This window comes from Saccostrea cucullata, unplaced genomic scaffold (assembly GCF_032062105.1).
Source record: "Saccostrea cucullata isolate Sc308-1 unplaced genomic scaffold, CSIRO_AGI_Scuc_v1 ctg2101, whole genome shotgun sequence".
NCBI classification, from domain to species: Eukaryota; Metazoa; Mollusca; class Bivalvia; order Ostreida; family Ostreidae; genus Saccostrea; species Saccostrea cuccullata.
This window is the reverse complement of record NW_026922592.1, coordinates 105838-128755: the sequence shown is the minus strand read 5'-3', so window position 1 is coordinate 128755 and position 22918 is coordinate 105838. Positions and strand designations below refer to the sequence as shown.

The window sequence follows — 22918 nt, the reverse complement described above, 5'->3', positions numbered from 1 at the left end:
GCATAACTTTTTTAAAGATCTCAATAATATCCGAATCAGTACAAAAGACATTATAGAAGAACAGTAACATGTCTTGATATAGATATTTAATTTTAAACTAGAAAAAAGATAAGAAATATCTTAAGAAATTAAATATTTATAGAACTGCGACAAAGCTTAACGGGTTGAAATCTGCATGGTTGTCACGTCGCCTTACGTCAAGTGATTGCTCCGTGAATCCCATGACCTCATAGTAAAAATCGCTGTAAATTTTCAAGATTTTATAAAATGGACCTGATTTTTTACATACCAATAAACAAAATGTAGGAATTTATTTAGACATAGGTCATACTTCACAGTACACAACAGATTTTCCGTAATTCAATGTGTCTGCGAACTTTTCTAACGACCCTCGTACTTTACCAAATCATCGTCAATTATAAAACATGTACTTTACCAAATCATCGTCAATCATAAAACATGTACATCACCAAATCATCGTCAATCATAAAACATGTACATCACCAAATCATCGTCAATTATAAAAAAAAACATGTACATCACCAAATCATCGTCAATCATAAAACATGTACTTTACCAAATCATCGTCAATTATAAAACATGTACTTTACCAAATCATTGTCAATTATAAAACATGTACATCACCAAATCATCGTCAATTATAAAACATGTACTATACCAAATCATCGTCAATTATAAAACATGTACTTTACCAAATCATTGTCAAATCATAAACATATACCAGGGGTATATCATCATAATCATCGTAAAGTCATAAAATATGTACATCATCATTATCATCACAAGATCAAAGACACATACTTCATCAACATAATTAACATCACATACTGGTATTCAATTAGAACATGTACATCATCATTATTAGCCCGTAAGGATGAACTCCTTACTTCAGGAGTCGGTAGCAAAAATTCTTACCATGCACTGCGCCAAGCATGTCATAGCACTGAATTTTTTTTCCGGGTGTGTTCGATTTGCTGATATTTCTCAGCTCACTTACTACAAAAGGAAAACACTGACGTATTTGTTTTTCATTGTATCATTTTGTTTTAGATTAAATAACTTCTTTAATTATTGCGCCTCATGCATTCTCCCCTTTTAGTAAGTTTTACGGGTACTTTTAGTAAGTTTTACGGGTACTTTTAGTAAGTTTTACGGGTAAGTGATTACCAGGATGCCAAAGGATTAAACACTCCAAAAATTGGTCGTTCCAATATAGTGTGCATTAATCTTACACGAGTTCCTCTCCCATAATAATTATGGAAAATATTCAATAGTAAGTCACTATCAATTTTTATGTTTCACGAAAATTAAACTACGAGGAATTCTAGCCGCCCCTCAATAAAAACTCGTGATACGGTGTATTTTGAAGTTTATTGTGGGAAAATGTATACAAGTTGTCATGATCACGGTCGATCACAGTTGATTAAATATTAGAATAAGATCTGGCTATAGCAATTTTATCCTTTGTCTATCACCTTTCTCTCTCTCTCTCTCTCTCTCTCTCTCTCTCTCTCTCTCTCTCTCTCTCTCTCTCTCTCTCTCTCTCTCTCTCTCTCTCTCTCTCTCTCTCTCTCTCTCTCTCTCTCTCTCTCTGCGTATACCCACAGGAGTTCGCGTACCTATCAATTCTACAGAAATTTTCAGTAATTAAAAAATCATAGTGTTATTATTATAAGGCTGTTTAAAATTAAAACTATATTTAACGTCACCCGCGCGCGTAGGTTTATGAGAAATTCGTCTTTGAAAAAAACAAACAATTCGGAATTTCGTATGTCCGTTCCGGTTTGGTTCTATAATTAGCGACTGAAATCTGCTTCCCGTAGTGACAGAAAATGTGTTTGATAGCCGCAGTAAAGGCAGTTGGTGTCTTAATGCAGTCTTATAAAGAAAAATAGTGAATTAAAGAGCTTGGGACCATAAATGTAAGTAAAAAATAGAAGTTAAAGACAAAGTCTAGTTTGTTGATTTTTTGTCAGTCTTCCAGTCACATGTACAGACTGACAGACTCTCAGTTCCATTCTCTTATACAGAGTTGTCGTTCCCGCTTCTCTCCCACATACACCTCTGTCAACGCTTGTTATGCAAGATTCTTGGGAAAATTGTAAATGATTAAAAGCTGTATCAATAATAGTTGTAAATTATATTTCTTATCGGAAAACATTATTTATTTTAATTTGTTACACCTTAAAAGGATTTTTTAATTAAGATTTTAATTTTTACTCCGCAAAATAGTTCCCTAAAAACTTTGAAAATAAGTCATTATAGTACATTTAAATTTCCAATCTTCCCCGTTTAAAATTTGTACAAGAATCTTGTACATCGAGCGTTGACAGACTCTGGATTTTCGTGATTTCTATTGGCTGAACTTTTCATTGTATTTTGAAGAGAATCGAAAAAACTTTTTTACTGAATGGAAAGTGTGTCAAAAACCAAGATTTATATACAGTGAAAAGCATCATTTAAATCTTATTCAATATGTTTCATATTAAAAAAATATTTCTGTAAAAATCGAAAGGAACAGTAATGAGTAAGATAATTGATTTCTTCATAATTCATGTACCTACAAATAGCTACAATTTTTGGAAAAGATAATACTTGTCTTAACCATTTGAGCAGGGAGAATCTTACCGAAGATAGGGCCTTTCAAGTGAAGGAGAGTAATGAAAGTGGTTGGGGTATTCCAAGAAGTGAAGAATCCTGTCTTTTGTGTGGAATTCAAGGTATTAAAGATAATCTAACAGCTATCAGTATGGTCCAAATATTAGTATTCACACTTTCAAAACTTAATGCTAGTAGATCTAATATTAAGAAAAAATACGACATAATTCAATTTGAGGATATTTCAACATGAACAGTTTTAAATATTGTCATCAATAATTTTAATTGTAGATATTGAGCAACTATTCCCACAAGAAGAAGCATTTGCCTCCAGGGTACCATGGACGTGTGGCAATTTAAATTCAAAGGACAACTGAGGCCTAGTTAAAAGACACTTTCCTGCACATTCAGTCTTAGACTACATTTTTTGCTAACAATAGGACTCAAACTGATTAATAAAGGCCCTGTCACACCGACCTGCGTTCACACGGAGTCATTACGGCGTTGTTAAATTTTTTAAATCGCCGTGGAATCTCAGGAAAATTGCCCAAATTTCTGTAAAATTTTCACAATGTGAAGATGTCACGGCGTTCCTACGGCGACGGTCGCGATTCTACGGCGATCTTACGGCGTTCTACTGCGTTCCCACGGAGATCTCTCTGCGATTGACTGCACATCCGCGGAGTTTTCACGGCGCGTTAGGAGTTTTCACCTCGTGTTCACGGCGTTCTCACTGCGCTGGCTGCGTTCACAATACGTTCACAATGCGTTCTATAACCATTGATATATATTCAGAAGGAATGTAAAACATTTTTGTTTAAAGATTCAAGTTACACGATGAAAAGACTTCTTATTATGACAAGAAAAATTCTTAATAATTAAAAATGTTCTATTTAAATAATTTAGTACTAAATTATTAATACTTTTATGATTAAACTTTTTTCCTCAATTTTATCGGTTCAGATGTGTTGTTAATTTTCTTTGATTTTATTAATATGAACGTAAAAAAAAATAAACAAACTGAAAAGTTTTCTACAAAATTTAAGTGAAACAACAGAACAAGTTCTGGTGTAATTTTCTCTTCCATGTTTTACTTAAATGCTCCTAGGAAATCAAATACGTTGGAATTATGATCCCATTGCTCTTGTTTTGTGAGCTGGCTAACAATGCTCTAACAACGCCGTGAAAGCGCATTGTGATCGCCAACGGACGCTGTAGAAACGCCACGGGAGCGCAACGATCGCAGTGACAACTCCGTGCTGTCGCCGTGTAATCGCTGTCGAAAAATTCACAAGACGATAAATCTCATTAGAAGCGCCGTAAAAACGCGATAGAAACGCAGTGACATCTCCAAGGACTCCGCGACATCTCCGTGAGGTCTCCGCGGAAGCGCAGTCTTCTATCACTGCGTTCGTGCTGCGATCATGTGCGTCTTCACGGCGTTCGTACGGAGCTCCCACTACGTTGTTGGAGATCTCATCGCGCTGCTACGCTACTGCGTTCTTATCAGACCGCGATCACACGGCGCGTACTTTGTGCATGCCCAAAGTGATCGCCGTCCTCTGGCGTTCTAGGAGACCCTACGCGACCCTACGGCGTTCAGTGGAGATCTCACCGAGTTGTCTCGGCGCTGTAGGAGACTCCACTGCGAGCACCTCGGCGTTTTGCATTTTTTGAGGACGCCGTGCAGTCGCCGTGAGGACGCAGCCCCGGTGTGACAGGGGTTTAACATACTAAGGAAAAACTCCGCTAGGAAAATTAATCTTGGGTGTCATATCAATTAACCCCCTTCCCCGCAGTCACGCATTTTAACGCATATACTGTTTCCTATTTCTAACGCAAAATCACGCATATACCGTTTCCCCGCAATCACGCATTTTCACGCACTTTAAAAAGTTCATTTAATCTTTAATGTAATGCCAATTTCATTCTATTTTATACTTGCAAAAATCTCATAAAATAAGAAAAGTTATATTTGTATTAAAATTCTACGTCATTATATTATTTACGACAAATTTTAGAGAAACGTATACCACGCAATACGATGCTTGCGGGGAAATGGTAAATTTCTGTTTTTATGACGTGAACATTAAGTGTATGTTGCAAAACAGTTCAGTAAGGTGTAAAGAGTTAAATGCTCATATTACTTGATTGTAATGTTTTTAATGTACTGAATAGGTTAATTTGAATAAATTCACAATTGTTTGAAAATTTTGTTTGTTTATTTTTTTCCTCCCTCCCTCGTAGGTTTTGAACTTAAGATGTGACGTTACACGTAGAATTAACTTTGAACAGCCTAATAGGTATTACGTATTTTTTAATTTACTGAAAATTCGGTAAAATTAATAAGTACACAAACTCATGTGGTACCAGTATATATATCAACTATACACGTGAGATTATTAAAATAATGTATAACCCTGGGTATTATGTACAGTTCCTCTTCCCTTGAAACTCTGCATGACTACATGGAAATTATTCCTAGCAAAGAACCATTACTCAAACAGTAATCAATGGTTCACGATAATTTTTATTGCCTTATCTTCCTTTGTATGAGTTCTCCGTACAGATGTTTTAGGTAGAGTAGCTGGTATACTGAGAAATATTAAGTGATTTTTTTATTGTATACATGTATGACCTATGACTGCACAACTGTTTTGTACAGGAGGGCAATGCTAATGTTCTATTGATGATAGATTTTTCCAGGGTAGAAATTGTCAAATCTTGATAGATTTTTCCTGCCGTTGCCCCCCCCCCCTTTCCCTTTAGAGATTGGCCTACACACGCCTCCGTGTAACAGCTGATGCATAAAAAATATCATTTCGTAAAATAAAGCACGGCATATTTCATGCATGTATTAGTAATATCTGCAATAAAATAGACAAAAAAAATTGCAAAATTTATTTCAGTAGATTTAAACAACATGCATCACAATTCGAAATTTTGTTGATTATTCTCTAAAAAAAAAAAAGATAAGAATTTTTAGGGGATGAGTTTCGTTCACTCGCAGCGAGAAAGCGGATGGAAAAATATAACTTCACTTCAGATCAGATGCCTTGTGTATTAGTCGACCGCCAGTAAATCAGCCCACTTCAAATGCATTATCAAAGTAGCGGTAAAGCCCTCCTCCGCATTTTGCTGTTTTCATTACAAGTAGCGAACAAAAGCTTATTTTTCCTTTATCCAGCAGTTCTTTAGAGTTAGACAACTTGAATATTTCCTTCGAATATTTATTATGAGTTGTTCCATTCCACATTCTTTTTGTTTTTGTGAAAAATGACTGCTTAACTTCACAGGAGGGTAAGACTCAGTTTATCATAGCCAAAAAAATAACAAGAAAGAAAGAAAGAAGAAATGAAATAATAAAGATACCTCAATTGGAAAAATAAATATATGAAATGTAAAAGGGAGAAAACAGAAGGAATTCCCAATCCGTACTTTTATTACAGTATAACCTCGTTAATCCGAAACGATTGGTCGTCCCGATTATTGAAGAGTTAGGAAAACTCAATTGGATCTTGTATGATAAAGGAAGGCTTAAACGAGGCTCTAATGTTTTTCAAATAAATGACGTTCATACCTAACATTGTGTAAATACACCTCTAGGATTTCAGTGTACAAGAGGGCACTCGTAATGGCTTTTGATCTGTATACATGTAGCTCTATTATCCTTTAAAGATCTATACCACAAAAAAAATTTCTCCCACACAGAAGTTGTAATTACAAACAGATGAAACTTTGTCATATCGTAAATTTTTAATTTACTGATTGGCAGTAAATAAAAAAAAATACATTCAACCGATCTAATTAAAATGAGATGTTAGATCCGCTTGCATATCGATACACTTACATCGTTGTTAGTTTAGCGAGTATGCGAGCGGATCTAACATCTAAATTATAAATTAGATTGATTTACAACTTGACAACTTCCGCAGTAACTGAGGCACCTGTTTAAATTAAGCAAAAATATTTGAATTTTGAAGAAAAGAAAATTTGTGTTATTTATCCTTAAGCGTCCCCATCTTTTTTTCCATTCTTATAAACGTTATTATTGTTTTTTTACAATCACATGCATTGGGTCTCTACCGGGAAAAAAAATAACTCTGAATTTTTCCATCAATGATAGGATGTATACACTTTCAAATGCTTTTATTAGAGAATGCTTTAGATAAATGTTAAGTACACGTCAATCTTTAAGAGGATTACTTCAAAATTTTATGAGTTTTGCTGAAGTTCATGTGTCATAAACACCGATCACAAGGTTCACTCCGGGCTACATGCGGATAATATCAGCTGTTACACCGAGGCGTGTGCATGTAGACTCATCTCTTATTGGGGGGGGGGGGGGGGGGGGCAAAAAAATCGATTATTTAAGATTTATCAAGATGTGACTAATTCTACACTAGACAAACATATCATCAATTGGACATCACTACAATAGTTGCAGTGTAAACGATTGGATATAATTTATGCAAATCGTTTGACAGACGACAGAAAGACGATAAAAGTAGTTCGTGTATCAATCTTTTGTTGTAGTTTTACATCGTATTGAGATGGATTGGGGTTATAAACTATAAGTTCGGATTGGGAATTTCGAGTAGATACGAATGTTATGTATGTTACTAATTTGTCAGAATAAAAATTCAAAAATACGTAGTTAATTTTAAGAGTAAATCAGTTGTAAATTTATGATCTCTACAGATACGGAGTACATGTACTTTGATTTTTTAAGAATAATTCATTGTGGCTTTAAATTGACTCATGCTTCCTATTATGTACATCTGCATTCACAAAGAATGTGATCCTTATTCATAATTATAGCCATGCAAAAAGGAATAATTTACCGCAGTTTGCCCTAAATTAGAAATAAAACGTAACCAATTTGTCAATGCCTATCTTAATAGCAATACATGTACAGTTAAGTAATTTTTTTCACCAAGGAATTTTAAAGTGCTGTCTTTTTATTAAACTCTCCTCTCTCTCTCTCTCTCTCTCTCTCTCTCTCTCTCTCTCTCTCTCTCTCTCTCTCTGACCGCTAATACAAACAACAGGCTATAGTAGATATTGATTAAGTTATTTATATTACGCGACATAAAACAGAGATAAAGCCCCGGCCCTTCGTTATGAGATGGTAGTCATTTTGGACAAATGATTTTTTTGCATACAAATATGAGTAAAGAGCTATAGTGTCTTACAAATTAGAAAGAGAAGGAAATTGTTTAAGCTGTTCAAGTTCCTTTTTGGATGGAATTTACAACGGAAGGGCGCGTTCCGAAAAAAATTGTTTTGTAGGCGGCGGTCGCTTTGCCGCGCTGATTCATCTTGTGTGTAGTAAGCCAACACACGGAGTGTTTGTTGTTGTGTGTGTAGCATCGCTTTAGGGAGAGGCATTTTCTATTGTCCCGGATAATATATTGATAGTTTAAGCAGCCATGTTGGTGATGTCCGTTTTGTTAAAGGTGGCCCTTGGTCTGTTGATAGGGGCCGCCGTGTGTCAGCTCCTGGGATTCGCCTGTCCCTACTGGGTGTCGTACTACAATTATAATGCTGGACTCTGGCAGTGGTGCACCAGCCGCTGTAATGAAATGCCAGGTAAGTAACAGTCTTACCATTTCCAGTGGCGGATTTAAGGGGGCGCACCAGGCGCGCGCCCCCCTAAAATTGTCAAAGTTAACGTAAATCACAGTTTTGTCTAGAAAATGTAAATATGTCTACTCGGTAGACCTCATTTTTACCCTACAAAATCTCTAGAATCCAGGAGCTTTGCCCTGAACCCACTGGGGGCCTCAAGGCGGCCCCCAGACCCCTTGCCTATTTTTGGCGCCCCCCCCCCCAACTTCAATTCCTGGATCCGCGCCTGATTTCTACTAATGTATATATCCCACTTGCTAATGTAAAGGGGGCAATGGACCCGCCTCCTCTTTGTGTCCAAAAAAAAAGACACAGGTTTTGATATATCAATATTTTTTGGTGTGGCTGAAGATCCCCCCCACCCTGGCCCCAAACTTACCCTTTAAGATTTCAGGACCCGCCAGAGTATCGTGTTTTTATGGGATTCAGGAAACCGGGAGGGGCCGGATGCTACAAATCAATAAATATAGCATACATATCATGCAAACAATGACTTTTTCATGTATTTAAATTAGAGATAATTAACAATTTAACAGTAGAAAGTCAATGCTGATTTAAGGGTGTCTTTCAGTATCAATGCCTTACGACGTTTCTTTCTTCGATCCTGTCTAAAAATATAAGCAAAGTTTGTCTCATACGGGCCTTTTTGTTAAAATTAAACTTTAAAACAGCTTCATATAATTTCAAAAGACGCTTCTCTTTATTGACATTATATCTCCAATGCAAAATGTTGAATGTCACCAATGAATTGAACAATGTTAAATAAGTTCCTAAAATTACATCCTTGAATCGCTTAGAATGATTAACTTCATGCTTAAAAAAAGAATGTATATACTTCCCTGTGTTAATAATATATCTATATCATTTGCTAATGCTAACATGTACACAATTAACATCAAAATAAGACCTATACGTTTTTGTATGAATTCAAAAGGTAGAACTTCAAAAGGACTCCAACCCTCACCGCCTTCCAGTCCTCTTAATTTCATGATTATTTTATTTTATCAAATATATTTGAAAAATAATGGTACATGCATGCGAGAGCAATATCCTCACTAGATTTTTTTTTATGTTTTAGGGAGTGGATCTATGGGCGCGATCCGTGCCTTTGAGACGATTGCCTTCATTTTGCTGGTCATCATCCTGATCTTGCTGCTGGTCCATATCTGCGCAAGTCCGAACCTCCAGCTTGTCCTGGCTTCCGCCATCTGCGCATTCGTGGCAGGTAAGATCGATCATTATGACGTCATGAAAAATCCTCTAATTATAGCAGAGCTTCAATGCAGTTTCTTTACAAGTTGTACACTTTGTTTTTGAAGAGTTACCTAGATCAAACTAAGTTCATAATTTTCTGTTTTAAGTAAAGGATTATATCTTCGTTTGTTCCCAGTAATAATTTCTCTTAGAGATCTTTATTAAAACGATAAGGGGCGCCGACGATTTAATGAAGTTGGTGAGTTTACTGAGTCTATATTCACAGTTGTTGCTTATACATGTGTATCTTAGGCCATTCCAAGTTTTTCCTATGTGTAGCGTATGCGTGCGCCTTGGTTGTTGACATACCTTAATCCCTTGATTTTTTGTCTTTTAGGACTTTAAAGGTTCTGTTTTATTTATTTGTTTCTCTCGGGGGGTGGGGGTGGGGGGGGGGGGCTGGTTTGTTTTTAGCGAGTACATATAGGTAGGATTAGCAGACGCTAAACAGAGAGGAAACTTGGAATGCCTTTCTGGTGAAACGTGTTGACAGCTGCATCCAAAATATTGCAAGGTGCCCGCCGTGTGTAAGACACGAGGGGGTTGCAACCCACACGTCTGATAGATCTAGGGGATTCTGTTGCTACGAAACGCAATGAGACATTCAGGAGAAACTTAATGATAGTATAGATGCCGCGCTTGCATTCAATCAGAAGCTAAATCAGATGGTCGCGCGATTATTTCATACCTGATGTGGGTTACACGAATGAATGTGTGCAATTTATGTTTTTCATAAAATATATCACAGGCCAAATATTTTCCTAATTTTTTGTTTTTTGTTTTTATGAGCGCGATAGCATGCAAGAATTAGTTACAGATGAGTGCTTTTGTAGCACAGAGAAATATGTAAAAGTTTACCTACTACAAGTGAGTAATTCATTCCGTGAGAATTCTTAGTTCGCCGATGAAGTTTGTGAAATTTATAAAAATGTCACGAAATGTTAAGGATATACATGTATCAATCATGGTAAGGGTTGACTGGCGTTTATAAAGTTATTCTGTGAATCGATACAACTTGAAAACATTCCAAATCTTCCCCTGTGCTTTCGCTTAATTTATCCTGGTCGGAATATTCCAACTTTATTAAGAAGCAAGAAAACGAACGCATTGCAAGCATCTCACAGTTTACATCATTTCTTATCAACATGATCAAAGAATTTTAAATATTAGCAAACCAGCGCGGATCAAGTATTTTCATAACAAGGGTTGGGTCGGTACAAAGAGCATTGTAAGAGCTTTTTCATGTGGTTTCCCTATGATGTTTATGCCAAGATGCATTTATGTACTAAGTAGTATGCTGTAAGGTCAACTTGGGGATACAAATGCACTGTTCTAACGGTTCTGGAGACAGGGTTTAAAGTGTGGGTACCCCCCCCCCCAACACACACACACCCTATTACACATGCACCCTACATGATAGTATATATAAATTTGCCGATTTTCATTTACAGATTTGTGCTGTATACATTGTGTATATAATATATATATATATATACACAGTGGGCTATATACTATGTTTCAACTACATCAACATGTTATGAATTTGTTTTATTGTCAACAAAAGGAAAAAGGCCCTGCACAAGGCATTCGATGTGTCACTGAAGAAGACTTGCAAAATTCGCAAACTATATGACTATACATGTACCGCTAAAATAAGCTTACAGTAATACTTTCTTGAAGCTTTATTATATTATATCACTTAAGACAAAAGTTGACTATATATATAGCGATTTATTTTAATTTAATACCTAGCTCACTATTTACATTAGATTGTTTTCAGCCATCCATTCATTTATTTTATGAATATTTTCTGTTTTACAGCCGGTTTGATCATACTTGGTATTTTGATATATGTGATTGATCAGGCCAAGCATAATTTATCCTGGGCGTTCGTTCTCTGCATCATCGCTGCGATCCTCGCCGTTATCGGCGGCATCCTGCTCATCGTCGATCGTCGCTCTCACGTCATCATCGTCGGCGGATCCAGTGGGGGCGCGGTGCGAACCACCAAGACCACCACCACTACTGTCACTGTAGCGAGAAGATAGATCCACGCCTCAGATCCAGAGAGATTTTATACGTTTATACACTGAGGTCGAATAACATGACTCAATCAATTCTGCTGGATTAATGTGTATATTGTCTTCGTTTGGAATAGGTATCTATTCACTACCGAGGTGCCATAATAACAAAAACTAGTTGTTTTTATATTGTTCCTCTTGCCAGTGACGTCAGCATTATAAACTGAGAAGTGGTTTTCAAATTAATTAGACAATAAAACAATAAATTATCTCAGAGCGAGTCATCCAGGACATTTTTAATTCCTTCCCTTTTCCTTAGTATTCTTTGTATGTAAGTTGTTATCAAACAGATTGCTTTATTTTGTGCTGCTGGCTATTAATAAAATATCTCTGTAGTTATCAACATCGGCATTAGCGGAAAAAAATTATTATGACTCCCCTTTTTTTTTTACTTATTCATCAGAATCTCAAGAATGTCCATTTTTGTCAAATAGAGAAGAAACTCTAAGAAAGAATACACATTTCTCACGACCGATTCGTCAAATGCAGCCGTTAAGTTTGTTGAGAAAAAAGAGTCAAGGCGAGGGAATATTGGATGAAATTTGCAATTAATGATATTTTTGATGCTGAATTACATTTATTGCTAGATTGTTCACAAATTTTAATAACAGGTGCCTATTAACAAATGTTCAGCAAGAAGAGATGTATAGTTTACTCGTGTCTATATAAATATATATATATTTACATTGTGTTTTAGAAGTATTTTAATTTATTTTACATAATTTGTACTACATAATAAAGGTTTTCTTTTTAAACTGATGAAACTGTGTGGAAAGGCTTGTGATTTGTTTTTTGCAGATACACGTTTGAATCGAAGCCAAGTTTCTAGTATACAGGCGCATCTAAAGTATAAAAAAGATAAAATAACTTTGTTGGCAAGTTCCCCCTTATAAACAAAGGTTTTCTGTTCGTGCGACCTCAGCCGGAGCTAGCTATAGGTGCATTCCATCAGCATTATAGCTCCTGCATCAGATCGACAGACCAACGTGTAAACAACATACTAGTGTGAAAACAGGAAATTCTGTAAGAACTGATACACGTAGCATTACATATTCTTTCCAGTATTTTTTTTAGCTCACCTGAGCCTAAGGCTCAAGTGAGCTTTTCTGATCACATTTTGTCCGTCGTCCGTCCGTCCGTCTGTCTGTCTGTCCGTCTGTAAACTTTTCACATTTTCGACTTCTTCTCAAGAACCAATGGGCCAATTTTAACCAAACTTGGTACAAAGCATCCTTGGGTAAAGGGGAGGTTAAATTGTTAAAATGAAGGGCCAAGTCTCCTCCCAGGGGGAGATAATCAAGAAAATACAAAAATAGGGTGGGGTCACTAAAAAATCTTCTCAAGAACCACTGGGCCAGGAAAGCTGAAACTTATGTGGAAGCATCCTTGGGTAGTGTAGATATTAAATTGTAAAAATCATGACCCCCGGGGGTAGGGGGGGGCCACAATAGGGAATCCAAGTTTTACATAGAATTATATAGAACAAATCTTTAAAAATCTTCTTCTCAAGAACCACTGGGCCAGGAAAGCTGAAACTTATGTGGGAGCATCCTTGGGTACTGTAGATATTAAATTGTTAAAATCATGACCCCCGGGGGTAGGGCGAGCCGCAATGGGGAATCCAAGTTTTACATAGAAATATATAGAACAAATCTTTAAAAATCTTCTTCTCAAGAACCACTGGGCCAGGAAAGCTGAAACTTATGTGGGAGCATCCTTGGGTAGTGTAGATATTAAATTGTTAAAATCATGACCCCCGGGGGTAGGGCGGGGCCACAATAGGGAATCCAAGTTTTACATAGAAATATATAGAACAAATCTTTAAAAATCTTCTCAAGAACCACTGGGCCAGGAAAGCTGAAACTTATGTGGAAGCATCCTTGGGTAGTGTAGATTCTAAAGTTTTAAAATAAAAAAGGGAAGGGGGTTGTTGGGCATGATAGGTATAGCAAGAGGGGAAATCTGGTAAAGATCTGCATCACCCAAGTTACTCAGGTGAGCGATGTGGCCCATGGGCCTCTTGTTTTTTGATTGTGCTTTAATCGAAACTGGGCTGAGATACGAGTTTAATGTTTACAAACAAAGTATGAGGATAAGGGAGTATTAACTTATCAGATATTGTCTTAAATTTTATATATCGTACACAGATGCACATTTGAAAATACTTCATACCCCCCCCCCCTCACACGCCGCCACCCCTCCCACCAAAAAAGTAAAGAATGCATATGACAACTTAAAACAACTACTTGAACTTTCAAGTTTCTATATTCGAGTTCTGAACCTAATGCAAGAGAGACAACTCAAACTGTAATTACATGAAATTTGCGAAAAGGGATATTTTATAATGTCAAAATGGATAAATTATGCTATAGCATAATGCAAATGTCAATATAGCGGCATTCAGTACAGTTGTGCATCAATTTACCTCGTATGCTCATAGTTGATTATATCTAAATGTTTTCTGTCTGGGCTTATTTCTTGCTTACATCAGACGACCAGTAATTCTATGAACTATCATTTCCAAGCTTTATCTTACATAAATATCTCCCCAATCTGTAGAGCATTAACTACATCAATGCTCTGTACCGCATGCAATAAAGAGGATCAATGGAGATAGGCAGTCGCCTGTGTTACTTCACATTCTATCATATTCAGTTTTCAGTGAGTACATTTTCAACAGATGTCAAGTTTAGTCACCATCGTGCAACAGGCACCTGACGTTACTTATTTATTTTTTTTTTTCAAAATAAAAAAAAATACCCCCTGCTTAATGTTTACATTAGGTAGGGGGTATATTTCTTTATTTAAAAAAGTAACGACAGGTGCCTGTGCATCATGCATTATGTTTACATACACGTATACATATACACGTATACTGACGGTACATGATCAAATCCTAGTGACGGCCGCCGGGTGACCATTTAGGCCGATGGGCCTCTAATTCAGATTAAATCTTGGTTTTCAAAATTCTACGGAAGTAAAATAAAATCAGATGGGTGAAAAACATGTACATTTGAGCTGAAAAATGTAAACAAGGAAATTATTTAACATCTTCATTTTATATTTCAAGTGTCTCAGGAAACTATACATTAAGGTCCATAAACCCTTTGCTCACTCATGTAAAATGTTGCTTTAATTCCTATATTTTTCAAAAGAAATGCATTATTTATAAGTAAATTACTGTCCTCAACAAAAATTTGAAATTTTCAATTTAAATTTGAATTGTCATATACAAACTTTAATTGAAAAGATCAAATTTTTGCAGAGGGCAATAAAAACAATGTCATATCATTGTTTGCGAGGCAAATTTGTACAAAAAAAATCATTTCAACTTATCAATTCTATAAAGGAATATTAGACGTTTACGTCTTACAGAGTTATTTTTCTCATCAGAGTATCGGTCAACCTTAAAACCTTTTGTGGTTTTATAGTGTATCTGGTTTATGCAGTCAGCTTATTGAAAACATGGCAATTTATTTCCACAGCTATATATAGAAAATTGTTTCAATTTTTGATGGGCGATATTCTTGAACACTTTAACTTATAAGAGCTGGAATTATGGTTCATTCTACATTTTATCTAAGTAATACAGCTATGCAAGCATCCTCATCTTATACCAGGCAGAAGAGATAAGTTGATGCTGATTTATAACATCTTAGGAGTCCTGCAGATTCTTGCTCAATCCCTTCGCTCAGAAAAGAGATTTTCTACACAAATTTTGCTTTCTCTGTTCATAAAAGGAAGAAAGGATGCATGGTAACTGATTTTCATAATGAAGATTACTGACCCCAAAACCAGATTTCTGTGACCATTAGACTTTGAGAGATGTGTGTTGGATCGAAAGTTAAAGTGTTCAAGAATATCGCCCATCAAAAATTGAAACAATTTTCTATATATAGCTGTGGAAATAAATAATAATTAAACTATTGGTACCTGATAAACTTAAAAAAACTTGTATGCAGATTCTGGATTTGGGGTATTAAAGAACGAGGGCGCTTTTGATTGGCATTCGGCAGAAATCTGGGCGTACTTGAAAAGTGAAAAGTGACAATTTTATCGACATGTTACATGAAATTTTAACATTTTTTTAATTTATTGGGTCCCTGTGCAACAGGAAAGGAAAATATTTTCCCGAAATTGAGTTTTGATTTGCTAAAAAATAACTTGAAAATTAGACAGACATTTGTACAAAATGGTACATTTTTTAATACCTTTTTCTAATTTTTTTTTCTATCTCTGGGTCTTCTCTCCATGATTTTGAAACGTTGGGTGTATTTCAATTCAAAGAAACGAATACACATTTTTAAAAAATGGAGAGAAGACCCAGACATATATTGTTTTTGTCTAATCTGTTTGTCTGTCTGTCTGTTGTCAACTTTAACCTTCGCCATAACTTTTGAGTCATGAAAGATAGAGACATATTTAGTATGCATACTCCATCAATAAAGCTCTTTCAAATGACACCAATGCCATGACCTTGTGACCCTGACTGACATATCTGCTAAAAATAGAGACTTCATATTTGGTATGCAGCTCCACTAATGAATTTCTTTCAAATGACATCAAGGTCAATCACCTTGTGACCTTGACTGTGACTTATCTGCTAAAAATAGTTTTTAACACTGTTGCCGCCGGGCGCATAGTGTTTCACAAACACATCTTGTTTTGTTTTTGTTTTTTTTATAGAAAAACACTATTTGCTCTTCACTCGCTCATGAGCTCTTTATTCTTATAATCATAAAATCACTATTGACATCCCTCAAGAGGGAAATTTAAAAAATGAAGGTTTGGAATTCGTCACAAACGGTACATAATTTCACCAATGAAATTTCAATAAATCAAATGACTTACAATTATACTTACTTTCCATATCTCTTCACACTTGAACAAACAACATAACTCGAAAATTTATTAATAAAAACCGCTTAATATTTATTTAACTTTCATGTAGAAAAATCTATAAATAAGGGGGGGGGGTGTGAGATCTGGCACATAAAATGTTAATACATGTACCATAACATCTAAAAACAAGAGGCCCATGGGCCACATCGCTCACCTGAGAAGCTTTGACCATTCTGTTCTTTACCAGATTTCCCCCTTGTAATACATAATGCATCCCCACCCTACCCCACTGATCATAATTTAAACAATTTGAAATCTACACTACCCCAGGGTCCTTCCTTGTGCACATAAGTTCCAGCTTTTCTATTTTATATTTCTATATAAAATTTTGATTACCAATTGTGGCTCCGCCCTTCCCCCGGGGGTCATGATTTGAACAATTTATAATCTACACTACCGCAGGATGCTTCCACATAAGTTCCAGCTTTTCTGGCCCAGTGGTTCTTGAAAAGAATTTTTTCAAAGATTTTTCCTTTGTATTTCTATGTAAAATTTTGATTCCCCATTGTGGCCCCGCCCTTTCCCCCGGGGGTCAAGATTTGAACAATTTAGAATCTACACTATATCAGGATGCTTCTACATAAGGTTCAGCTTTTCTGGCCCAGTGGTTCTTGAGAAGAAGATTTTCAAAGATTTTCCCTATATATTTCTATGTAAAACTTTGATTCCCCATTGTGGCCACGCCCTTCCCCCAGGGGTCATGGTTTTAACAAATTAGAATCTACACTATACCAGGATGTTTCTACATAAGTTTTAGCTTTTCTGGCCCATTGGTTCTTGAGAAGAAGATTTTCAAAGATTTTTCCTATATATTTCTATGCAAAACTTTGATTCCCCATTGTGGCCACGCCCTTTCCCCGGGGGTCATGATTTGAACAATTTAGAATCTACACTATACAAGGATGCTTCCACATAAGTTCCAGCTTTTCTGGCCCAGTGGTTCTTGATCATGAGTAGAAGATTTACAAAGGTTTTTCCTATATATTTCAATGTAAAATTTTGATTCCCCATTGTGGCCCCGCCCTTTCCCCCGGGGGTCATGATTTGAACAATTTATAATCTACACTATACCAGGATGCTTCTACATAAGTTTCAGCTTTTCTGGCCCAGTGGTTCTTGAAAAGAAGATTTTCAAAGATTTTTCCTATATATTTCTATGTAAAAGTTTGATTCCCCATTGTGGCCCCGCCCTTCCCCAAAGGGTCATGATTTGAACAATTTAGAATCTACACTATACCAGGATGCTTCCACGTAAGTTTCAGCTTTTCTGGCCCATTGGTTCTTGAGAAGAAGATTTTTTAATGACCCCACCCTATTTTTGTCTTTTCTAGATTATCTCCCCTTGTGAGGGGACTTGGCCCTTTATTTTAATAGTTTAAATTTCCCTTCACCCAAGGATGCTTTGTATTAAGTTTGGTCAAAATTGGCCCAGTGGTTCTTGAGAAGAAGTCGAAAATGTGAAAAGTTAACAGACGGACGGACAGACAGACAGACGGACGGACAGCTAGACAGCTAGACGTACGGACAGACAGTCGGACGGACGACGGACAAAATGTGATCAGAAAAGCTCTCTTGAGCCTTTGGCTCAGATGAGCTAAAAAAGCAATATAATAGCCAGAGACTTTACTATAATGTTCTGAACGTGTTTAAATCCTCACTATAGACCAGGAAGTATAACCATCTGACAGGTAAATACAGGTAACTAGGTCACATGATCAGTGTGTACTGGAGATCAATAGGACGACCGCCATTACAGGTAATATACCTAGCAGTAATTGAAACATTTTGTGATCTTAAAAATTATCATTTTCTTAGGAAATCAGTTCCATGAACTTAAATCACGGGACAAATTTCGTTAAAATAAAGATTCAATATGTGAATTAATTTTGTATTTATCAAATGACATATACATATGCTGTGCTCAAAATACTGGACTGGGCCTAGTGCATTTTTATCTCAGCAAGTACATATATTGAAGAGAGCAATTGTCCATTTGCTCAGTGTTTTACATGCATACAAAATTCATTTATGGTCAGATTTATTCAACTGATCATGACAGTGTTGTGCACACAGTTCTGTTATTTCTTGTTTTGTTATGTCGCATATTTAGTATCACAAAATAAACAAAATCATGAAAATACTGCTACATGTATTACTATAATGGTGTTTCGCCAATGTGACAGTGAAAGTAAGGAGTTGACCAGTAAAAATTCAAGATAATAATAGAGAGACAAAAGAAAAAAATCTAGCCTTGATGTTACCATTACATACCTCAGGCATACAATGTGGTTCTCTAGTCTATTAAAAGATTTATTGCCCTTTCAATAAATACATAGCTTAATCTGACATTAGTATTGATCATTTATTGTTTCAGTCACAAAATCTAAATATGGACCCCCGTACCCGTGCCCAGGACGTGATGCGATGTGACTTGTGTGAGGCCGCTGTGATACAGATGCACTGTGATACATGTCTTGTCAACCTGTGTAAGGCCTGTGTGGGAGAACACATCTCAACAGGTGAATCTAAGGATCATAAAGTTGTCAAATTTCAAGACAGAAAATCCACTCCCCTGTACCCTGGATGTACAACTCATAGCAAAGAACAATATGAAATGTACTGTAAAGAATGTGAAATTCCTGTCTGCATCAGCTGCATTGAATCTCATCAACATTTGGGTCATGAATTATATAAAATCTTAAGAGTATTGGATGAAAAGAAGGACAATGTTATAAAAGAAAGAAATGAATTAAAAGAAACAATTTATCCCACCTACCAGGACATTGCTTCTGATGTAGAAAAAAAAATGAGTCAGTTAGAAAAGGAATATAGAGATCTCTCAACAGCCATAACAAAACATGGAGAGGACTGGCACAGAGAAATTGACAAACTTGTCAAGAAACTTAAAGCTGAAGTCGATGAGATGAAAAACACACAGTTACAAACTCTACAGAAACATCTGGATGAAATAAACAAGAACATTTCTGACATCAAGGATGAAATCAATTCAGTTGAAATTGCTATAGACACTAATGACTTGTCAAACATGTTTACTATAACATCCAATGTACAAAGATACAGAAATCTTCCATCCAAAATTATGCTATCTTTTCCCAAATTCATTCTAGAAAAAGTCCAAGGAGAAGAATTGATAAAACTATTCGTATCCTTATCATCAAGTTCTTTTACTTCAGATAAACATGACTACAGCATGAAGACGACACAAAAATCACCAGAAGCTGGATCCTCTCCTCCAGTCAAACAGCTGCTTGATCAACCAGAGACTGTCATTACCATAGGCACTGGATATGAACGACTTATCAATGTAGCCTGTCTGAGTGATGAAGAAATCTGGACAAGTGGAAATGACAGCACCATGAAACTCTACAGCATCAATCAGGGATCACAACTCAAGTCAATCACAACCAAGTCAGGGCACTGGTCATTTGACATTGTAGCAACAAAAAGTGGAGATCTAGTTTATACTGATTACAATGAAAGAACTTTGAACATTGTGGAGAATGAGAAGATAGAGGTGATCAGACTACAGAACTGGATACCTCGTGGTGTCTATACATGTAGTACCTCCTCTGATGATCTCCTGGTTATCATGGACAGTGATGATGACAAACAAACAAAAGTTGTCCGTTACTCTGGCACCAAAGAAAAACAAACCATTCAGTTTGATGATAAAGGTAAACCTCTCTATTCATCAGGTGGTTCTATTAGATACATAACTGAGAACAGAAATCTGGTTATCGGTGTGTCTGACAGTAAAGCTAAAGCAATAGTGGTGGTCAATCAGGCCGGGAAACTGAGATTCAGGTACACTGGACATACTCCTGCTCCAGAGAATGAACCATTCAGTCCACGAGGAATCACCACAGACAGTCAGAGTCACATCCTTACCGCTGATATTAACAATGACTGTGTCCACATCATAGACCAGGATGGACAGTTCCTCCGTTACATAGACTTTGGAATGAGTAGACCCTGGGGACTATGTACAGATTCAAATGACAATCTGCTTGTTGCTGAATTCAGAAACACGCAAGTGAAAAAAATCAAATATTTGTATTCTATATAAATGAAAAAAAAGAACGGTTATGCAATATTACTGATATATAATTATGCTCACTATGGACGCTTGCAGAAACATTCCGATATTTATTTTTGTTAATTATTTTCAATGTCTATCTTTAAAAAACTGTAAACACTATATAAATGGCTATCGTTTACACAGACATGAAAGCAGAGTGCTAAATGAATGAAAACAGGGTAAATTTTTCAAATTCATGTCAGAAAATACATAATACCCCAAACACCATTTTACATCAAAAGACTTTCAAGAGTTAACTCCTTTTCAAACCCATGAAAAATTTTCATATTTTGACCAAAACCAGAGGTTTATCATTTAAGGAAAGTTGAATCCACATTATATGGCTGTGCTTCTAAATCAATATGACTAAAAGGGTTTGGCTTTTCTGGAGATAAAATATATACTGTATACATGCATTATGCAAAAGTTGATCCAATTTTAATCCATCCTAACTCCATTGCCACATTGTCATTCAACTGAGTAATTTTAGCCTTGGTATTCTTTAAAAGATGTTTTCCTTACATTGCTTTGAAAAGTTACCCCTTTTTGTGGTTCCTCCCTAATTTGAAGAAGTGTCTGAATGCACACAACAATAGAATTACTCAATTTCAATATGACTAGTATTGCATTGCCATTATGGAGAAGAAAATGAATTTTTCTTCCTGTACACATGCATTATGTAAGACTTCATCCCAGTTTAAGACTACTCATAGTTCCGGATCCAGACCTGGGGTAATGACAATATATTATGGTAATGCATGTTCATCAATAAATTTCTTAATTTTCCGTAATAATAAAAAATGGTTTGATGCTCTTGGGAGGGGGTCGATCCTGGTTGCTTCGGTGTGCAGAGTGGCAGATGTGCTGATTCTATTATCCAGTCGGTATGTGTCTGGATGGTGCTTCCTATTCATGTCACTTAAGTGTTATATGGATTTAAATCACATTCAGGGTCTATTTTGTAGCATATAAAGCTTCTGTTTAAGGGTATTTAAACTCATGTTTTGAGTTCTATTGTCATTAGACAAGTTAGCTAAGACCCATCATTAGATATACAGATGTCCTTTTCAGACAGTGAGTAATCTCCACATGGTACCCTACGAAGAACAGTTAAGGTGCGCAAAGGAAATATCGACTAAATTTTGTATTTAAAAATGTATTAGTAATCGGGATGGCGATTATTTTTGGTACATTATTATATCGGATAATTGTTATTATGATTAATAACTACATATCGAGGACGATTATATTTTATATTTAGACTAGTCACGTGATGGGGCAGTTACGCGATTTTAGCACATTGACTTGCAGTATTGATGTTACATATAAATATCACTAGTGCAAGGGCATAACCAAATTAAATTTCCAAGTTTAGTACATGTATATAAATATTTTCAACAGGCATTGTAGTTTCTAAAAAGTGCTGCGATCCTGTCTAACTTCTGCAGTTTCATTGTTAAAATTATATTTGTATGACTGAATGCTATATTATTTGCTGGTCAGCGGCATGAAATATCGATATAATTAAACTGTTTTCAAGATTTCATCAGGATCGCAGCACTTTTCAGATACCTTAATAGTTCAAGAAATGAAATGTAAAAGCTTACTTTGATCCATAGAGTGTATGTCCTTGCACTAAATCGATTTATTAAGACCCCCCACGTTACCCTCCGATGTACTTGCATACAAATATACGGCAGTGTCGATTAAATTCATAATGTACAGAAAATATATTAATAAAATAGTGAAGAAGACTTTAATTCAAGTTATTGGCCCATAGAATATCTGTATATAATATTTTCTTTAATTTGAGAATACATATTTTGTTGAGAAAATATTACTTGATCTGTCTCTTACTGCATACGAACTACGTCACGTTGTAAGAAATGACGTCATATTGACAAGTGTATTGCGATCAGTGACTTGTTGACAACTTGTTATGTAGGATCTAACTAACGACTAAACAGCACGCTGTAGTAAGTTTTTTTGTAGTTTGATGATTTCTTACTGGTTAAATTAGCAAATCAACTCATTTTGTGGTATTTTAAAGAAATGTTGTATGACGTATATGTGTATGATGTCATAGTCAAGTTTTCCCGTACAAATTAGGCTCCGCCTCCTTTTTGTAACCTTAACTGTGCTGCGTACGGAGGATAAGTGTGAAATTGCTAGCCCAGTGCTTATTAAGAAGATGGATTTTTAACTACCTGAACTTATTTTTGCCGTTTCTTTTAATTTCTAGAAAGAGGATTTTGCCTTTCAAATTTACAATCTAGAATCCCCTTAACCCCAGAATGCATTGTGCCAACTTTTCTTAGATTTGGCCCATTAA

At 35.9% G+C, this 22918-nt stretch overlaps 2 protein-coding genes across 2 annotated transcripts; both read left to right on the top strand.

Annotated features, from left to right (window-relative positions):
* The first annotated feature begins 7852 nt into the window (after positions 1 to 7852).
* Positions 7853 to 12354, top strand: LOC134262027 (uncharacterized). Its single transcript, XM_062744405.1, has 3 exons — positions 7853 to 8211; positions 9329 to 9475; positions 11326 to 12354. Exons 1-3 carry the CDS (start codon positions 8052 to 8054, stop codon positions 11550 to 11552), a joined length of 534 nt encoding a protein of 177 aa, XP_062600389.1. The 5' UTR covers positions 7853 to 8051; the 3' UTR covers positions 11553 to 12354.
* A 7344-nt stretch (positions 12355 to 19698) lies between these two features.
* On the top strand, positions 19699 to 22549 carry LOC134262023 (uncharacterized). The gene is made up of 3 exons (XM_062744401.1): positions 19699 to 20134; positions 20339 to 20541; positions 22532 to 22549. Exons 1-3 carry the CDS (start codon positions 19699 to 19701, stop codon positions 22547 to 22549), a joined length of 657 nt encoding a protein of 218 aa, XP_062600385.1.
* The last annotated feature ends 369 nt before the right edge of the window (positions 22550 to 22918 follow it).

Bases quoted from the DNA above. Each gene is read 5' to 3' on its own strand.
- LOC134262027 (XM_062744405.1), top strand. From the start codon at position 8,052: ATGTTGGTGATGTCCGTTTTGTTAAAGGTGGCCCTTGGTCTGTTGATA. The intron at 8,212-9,328 runs GTAAGTAACAGT...TTTATGTTTTAG, and splicing joins CCGCTGTAATGAAATGCCAG to GGAGTGGATCTATGGGCGCG. The intron at 9,476-11,325 runs GTAAGATCGATC...TCTGTTTTACAG, and splicing joins CATCTGCGCATTCGTGGCAG to CCGGTTTGATCATACTTGGT.
- LOC134262023 (XM_062744401.1), top strand. From the start codon at position 19,699: ATGAAGACGACACAAAAATCACCAGAAGCTGGATCCTCTCCTCCAGTC. The intron at 20,135-20,338 runs GTTACTCTGGCA...CTCCTGCTCCAG, and splicing joins CAAACAAACAAAAGTTGTCC to AGAATGAACCATTCAGTCCA.